We start from the raw sequence: 6,185 nt of genomic DNA, 5'->3' as shown, positions 1-6,185 counted from the left end.
CAAATCTCTTTCACCCAAGGGCCAGGTATGTTTCAGAATCCAGAATTTTTCAGAGTTTAAAAAATACAATTTAGCACCCAGTAATAAAATACATTTTTTATAGCAAAATATCTGGAGAATTACATTAAATAGTTTTACATCTGTTTAGGACATTGAATTTGTGCCTAATTTATGAAAAATTTTTCAGTTTCAGAGCTCTTGGGATTTTGGAATTGTGGGTAAGAGACTACGGACTCATAACACAAACACTCAAAACTTCCTTCTACTTTTACGTTTGGGCACTTGACATCTCCGAGATTGACTTTTTCCCCTGGGTCCTCTTGGCTTATTCTTTATACCTTTAGATTCTAACCCTTTATTCACATTCAGGGAATGAATGCCAGCTGCTATCGGGATAACAGATGACAGGACACGACTGACTTTTCCATATAAGAAAAGGCCATTACAATATTCTGGGAAAAGGTGGGCTTTGGGATTTTCCTTCTAAGCTCTGGTACCAATTAGTGCTGGGCTCAGTCATATGTATAGAAGCAATGACAGTTTTTCGTACACATGATTTATTAAACAGTTTATCTTAAAAAATCATTAAAGAGAGCAGAAAGCAACCTCCAACAGCCATGTGGGATTTTGAAAGTTCTAAAAATCAGTCTCTGTGAAAGACTATTTGCGGTAATATCAGACAGTTACCAAAAAAATGTCAGACCAGGACAAAGAGGCAGGAGAAGATGAAGCCCTGAGGATAAGAGATGAATAGTCAGAAGACCTTGATACAGACATAGAACATCAGCATGGAGATTTCGGGAAGGAGATTCTGGGTGGTTAGTGGCTGACAATTTTCAGATGAATAGATACTGAATTTTAAAAGAACTCAACAAAAATAGATGATCTTGTAACATCTGGGCTCAGTTGGTAAACTAGTCTCTGTTCTAACGAAAGCCAACACACATGATTTGCAAGAGCAACTAGCTTGCTATCGACATTCCTGTCCTAAAAAGTGTTTAAAAACAAAGTTTTCTAAGAACCTCAAGGAATTCTGCTGAGAATCACCTGTATTAGTCTCAATGCATAATATCTCATTTTTAAAGGTTACAACTCTGGAGACCTAGTAGGGTAATGTAAAGACTATGAACCCTCAAAATGGTCTCTTGAAGATTGTTTTCAAATTGATTGTCTCATTTTGATCAGGCTATTGTAAGTTTCAGAACATAGGAAATTGCCAAGTGGGCTACAGTAGGCTGATTGTGTCTGCCCTATTAATGGCCTATGTTTCTCAGTGGACATCTGCACAGAGATAGACCTCATAAAAGGTCTTCTCTTGCCTGAAAGCTGAGAGAGAAACATATTCCTGTCGAACCCTGGCACCCGTCTGCCCCATCCCCATGAAGACCCTGCCTCAAGGAACACCGAAATGAGCAGAGAGGTCTGCCTTACGTGGGCAGTCAGATGACCAAAGGCATCTTCCTGGAGAAAGTAAAAAGCTATTAATAATCACCACATTTTCAACAGTAGAGTTATTACTCTATTTTAGGTACATTGTCATTTAAAAGTCTCTTTGGAGTTTTTCCTCTGGAAATTAACCATTTATAACATTTTTATTTCCATGTGGAAATCTCTTCTGCGTTCTAATGGATCTAAAAACTAGTTTTTGTTCATGAGAGAAAAATTCAGATTGGAGTCTGCTCACTGAAAGCGTTTCCCTGGAATCTGAGATCTCCCAATAAAATAAATATATCTCAAATGAATCCCTTAAGAATGTCTGCACGTCTAAGACAAAATGCTTTTACAAAATCCAAAAAGTTTCATAAAAGCATTTGATTCGGAATGAAATATTTCACCTCCCTAAACTCAGTTCAGGCCCAACTGCAACCTCTCTAATGTATCTACAAACATACAAGAAAGGTCATCACATTGGCTTTTCTGGGCACAGAAGAATCTTCGTGTCCCTTAGGGGAAAAGCTACCTGATTCTTGCTTGATAGAGGTGCCTCTTCAAAGTCCCTCTTCCAGATTTGAAGGGAGACTTGTCACCCCAAGGAGGATACCCTGCATTTTTTTTTTTTTTTTTAGCCCTCTGAGGTCCCCACCATCCCTGAGGTCTTGGTTTCACAGAAGTCTGAGTCCAAGGGAGTTTCATGTACAGAGAAGCTTCCCTGCTCGACAGCACAGGACGGTGCTGACATCCTCGCCAAGGGAGCAGACGGGCCAGACGTGGCTCTCTCCTCTGACTTGGCAGCCGAGTGGTCAGCACACTGGGACGGCGCGCGGCCCAGCGTTCCCGCCCTTCTCCACTTCTTGAGAGCTTCAGTCCTCTCCTCTGGAGTCAGTCTGTCCAAGTGCTGAGCCCTCCGAACTGGAGATGGAAACAGGGATCCCTGAAGAACTCGATATGTAAACCTACGTTCCAAAAAGCATCACAGAATTAGAGTCACCGCAAACGCGGCATGGGACACAGCAAGTACTCACCAGCTGGGAAAAGTGAACTTTTCTAGGGCTCCTAGGACACGTCACTGCACACTTGTCCCTTTCGGTCCCCGTGGGCAGCGCGGACGCTGGACAGCACCGCCATCCACCCTGTGGGTCTCCCACCCATCTGGGCCATTAGATGGGGTCCTCCGTGGGGCTTCCCGACACAATCCCTTCTCTTTCCCTGGTGGCCGCTGAGGTGGCTTAAGGGATCCATGTCACAGACCTAATCTCCTCCGCCTTTAGCTGTCCAGCCACAGGGCTGTCCTCCTCTCGAGAGCATATTCCCAAAGCCAATCTCTTCATTTTCACAACTTTTGAAATCTACAAGGGCAGAGAATTTCTCAAATCTAATTTCTCTGGGTTTAATAGACTTACCCTCAATCTCTCTCTCTCTTTTTTTTTTTTTTTTTTTAACTCTAAGCAGCAAGAAGAGACCAGGCCAGACTTTCAACACTAAATATCCAAGGTCATGGTTTCCAAAGTCTGCTTTCCACATAACAGGAAAACCCACTTCGGCTAAGTTTTCTGCCACTATAGTGCCAAAATCCGCCTTCCCTCAAATTTCTCCAGCAACATGTCGCTCCTTTCTTTCGGACCCCTCACCGGCGGTGCCTGTGACATTTGCATTTCTAGCAGCAGCCTGTTTAAGGACATATATGTATTTTCTATGAAGATACGGTTTTCTCCACCTGTGCTGCTTCTCACTTCCTCCTGAATCTCCACCAGGAGGAACGTCGATATCCACGATCATTCTAGAATTTTTCCATCATGTACCTTTACACCCTTCCAGTCCCTGCCCGTTACCCAGTTTTAAAGCCACCTTCACATTTTCCAGCATTTGTTAGAACATTGGGGGTGACCATCTTTCTCCCAGTGGGCCAGACAGTAATATTTCAGGCTAAGCGAGCCAGATCGTGTCTCGGTTGGAGCTGTTCAACTCTGTTGCTGTAGTGAAACTCAGCCAGAGATGATACATGAATGAGTGTGTCTACCGTTCGATAGAACTTCATTACTTTTAAAAACGGGCAGCAGGCCAGAGGTGGCCTGTGAGTCAGTTCATCAACTCTGTTCGAGAATAATCTAAAATCACCATTTTGACTCTCATACCAGTTTTAGAAGGTAGAACAACTATGTGGCACAGTGTTTCCAGCTAAAAAAGATAAATGTTATGAGAGCTACAGATGAAAAAGCCCATGCCTTCTTCCTCGCCATCTCCATCCCATACAACACTAGACATTCAAGTGAAACTAAAATGGGAAAGAGAACTCAGACACAGGAGGGACGTTTTCAGTGCTGCCAGGCTGTACAGAGACCACAACTTGTCTCTCAGTACACATCCTGCCGTTTCTCTTTTTAGAAACCCTCAGATTTTCGCCACTCGGACTCGACACACTGAGGTCCCAGTTAATGGGCTATGGCAATGACATGCGGGTTCTGGGTCATGCCATTACAAAGAAAAAGAGAAAAATCCACACAGGAGGAAATCTGCTCGTGCTCCGTCTTCTCTCCTCCTGCAGGCAGGGATGTGAGGGAGCTGCGTGAGTCATCTCCACTCATGCCAACGAGGGCAGCGCCCGTGGGAGTTGGCGGAACAAAAAGTCAGAGGAAGGCATCCTCAGATAACCCCGTGGGTGAAGCGGCTCTGTCTCTGGGGAATGGCAGCCCGATGAGAATTTTCCATGAGAGAGAAGTCTCTCTTCTGGGCTGCCTTATGTCTGCTCAAAGAGTTCAAACCCATGCCCTCGCGAGGATGCAGACGGACTTCGCTGGTGAATGGGATCATCTGCCATCTGTTCCTAGCAGTCACCGAAGCCCTCCAAGCCTCTGACCTCACTGCCTCCCTCGCGGATAAAACCCCGTACCTGGGCAGAAGGGCGACGCAGGTTGTGAGGACACACACCAGGTAGAACACGGGGTCCAGCATGTGCTCCTGCATAATCCAGTAGGGGTTGGACGGCGGATTGCATGTGACGCACAGGGCTCCGAAAACCAAGGCAAAGAAAAAATAAGACAACAGGCTGCCCGCAATGACCAGCATGTGGATCCAGGTCTGCAAGACAGGAGAGGCGGGGAAATGAACACTCTCACCCACAGGACTCTGCGTCCCCACGGAGTCTGCTCTGTTGAAGAGACCACGTGTCTGAGCGATGAATGAACGGTGTCACAACCCTCAGTGAGCAAAACACAAAACAGTGACGAGATTCGAGCACCTTCCATGGAGAGTTCACACCTCTGTTTCGATTTTGTAAAACAAAGTCCAATGCCAAAAGGTTACTTTTTTTTTTTTTTTAAAGATTTTATTTATTTATTTGACAGGCAGAGATCACAAGTAGGCAGAGAGGCAGGCAGAGAGAGAGGAAGAAGCAGGCTCCCTGCTGAGCAGAGAGCCCGATGTGGGGCTCGATCCCAGGATCCTGAGATCATGACCTGAGCCGAAGGCAGCGGCTTTAAACCCACTGAGCCACCCAGGCGCTCCCTCAAAAGGTTACTTTTGATGATGATTCTATTTTATATTGTTCAATGCATCAAGAGCTGTTTGGATTCTTTTTTTTTTTTTTTTTAATACTATCACTAATTGGCCTGTATCTTCATTTAGGTAGTATTCCAATCCTCAAATATTACCCATTCACGTGGCTGGTAGACATTACTGTTGTTCACCGATATTCTAATTTCCTTCCACTGTAAGTATCTGGAAGGATCGCATTTCCTCGCCCCCTTGAAATTAAGCATGGCCATGCACCCTGCTTTGACCAGTGAAATGTGAGTGGAAGGGACATTAAAAAAAGTTCACGTTAGGGGGCGTGTGGGTGGCTCAGTGGGTTAAAGCCTCTGCCTTCGGCTCAGGTCATGATCTCAGGATCCTGGGATAGAGCCCCGCATCCGGCTCTCTGCTCAGCAGGGAGCCTGCTTCCTCCTCTCTCTCTGCCTGCCTCTCTGCCTACCTGTGATCTTTGTCTGTCAAATAAATAAATAAAATCTTTAAAAAAAAAAAAAAAGTTCACATTAGACACGCAGAGGAGCTGGTGCGCAATTTTTCATATTGTCTCCTTTCTTTCCATGATGACCAAGGAGCTCCTCCTTGGGGATAATTCCAGACGGTAGAGCTACAAGACACTGCCTAGGCCACTGAGCTGCCCCCTCAGGGGACAACTGCCCTGGGGCTCTGTGGAACCTCGGCCGACTTTATACGAGCAAGGAACAAATCTTCGTGTATTACACCTTAGCCCAATTACCTTCATTATCTATGTACAGCTTGGAATTTTTCTTAGTCTTTTTCTGAAACTGGCTTCCTATTGGAGGGACTTCATTGAGAAGGAAAAGCGGATCACTACCTTACATGTGGCATCCCCATCACCTGTCATCGGAGTGCTGAGTCTAGAGTCTGATCTGTGTGACAGAGGGAAACGGACACAACCCGAGGTACAAAAGAGAATCACGTTCACACGACGCAGTAGTCAGTGCTCTTTAGTGGAGGGACATAGCACCTAAAATCGTAATGTATTCCCTAGGAGAGTACGTTATGCTTTTGGGGGAAGCACTGCCTCTATCATTTTCTAAGCCTAGAATTTTCAAACGAGATCCAGTGTTCTCCTTTTCCCTCTTCACTTGCGAAGTACTTCCCCGCCGTAGGTCTCTTCACAAGTGACACAAACACTGCTTTTTTTCTTTTAAATAAAATGTACAAACTGCCCAGAAAATGTGGGCTAACTCCTGATAATC

The 6,185-nt window shown here is 45.1% G+C and overlaps 1 protein-coding gene across 3 annotated transcripts in view; it reads right to left on the bottom strand.

Moving 5' to 3' along the window:
• Positions 1 to 1,556: 1,556 nt before the first annotated feature.
• Positions 1,557 to 6,185, bottom strand: part of ATP10D (ATPase phospholipid transporting 10D (putative)) — a 103,508-nt gene continuing 98,879 nt past the window's right edge. For 2 of the 3 annotated variants that reach the window (XM_032334224.1, XM_032334225.1), the window contains 2 exons: positions 4,328 to 4,515; positions 1,557 to 2,393 (listed from right to left, as the gene is read on the bottom strand). In XM_032334224.1, the coding sequence (XP_032190115.1) occupies positions 2,063 to 2,393; positions 4,328 to 4,515 (519 nt within the window). In that variant the 3' untranslated portion in view covers positions 1,557 to 2,062. The remainder of the gene's footprint in view (positions 2,394 to 4,327; positions 4,516 to 6,185) is intronic. The other variant, XM_032334226.1, reaches the window with a different exon arrangement.

Source organism: Mustela erminea, chromosome 2 (genome assembly GCF_009829155.1).
Source record: "Mustela erminea isolate mMusErm1 chromosome 2, mMusErm1.Pri, whole genome shotgun sequence".
Lineage (NCBI taxonomy): Eukaryota > Metazoa > Chordata > Mammalia > Carnivora > Mustelidae > Mustela > Mustela erminea.
This window is presented reverse-complemented; position numbering and strand designations above follow the sequence as displayed.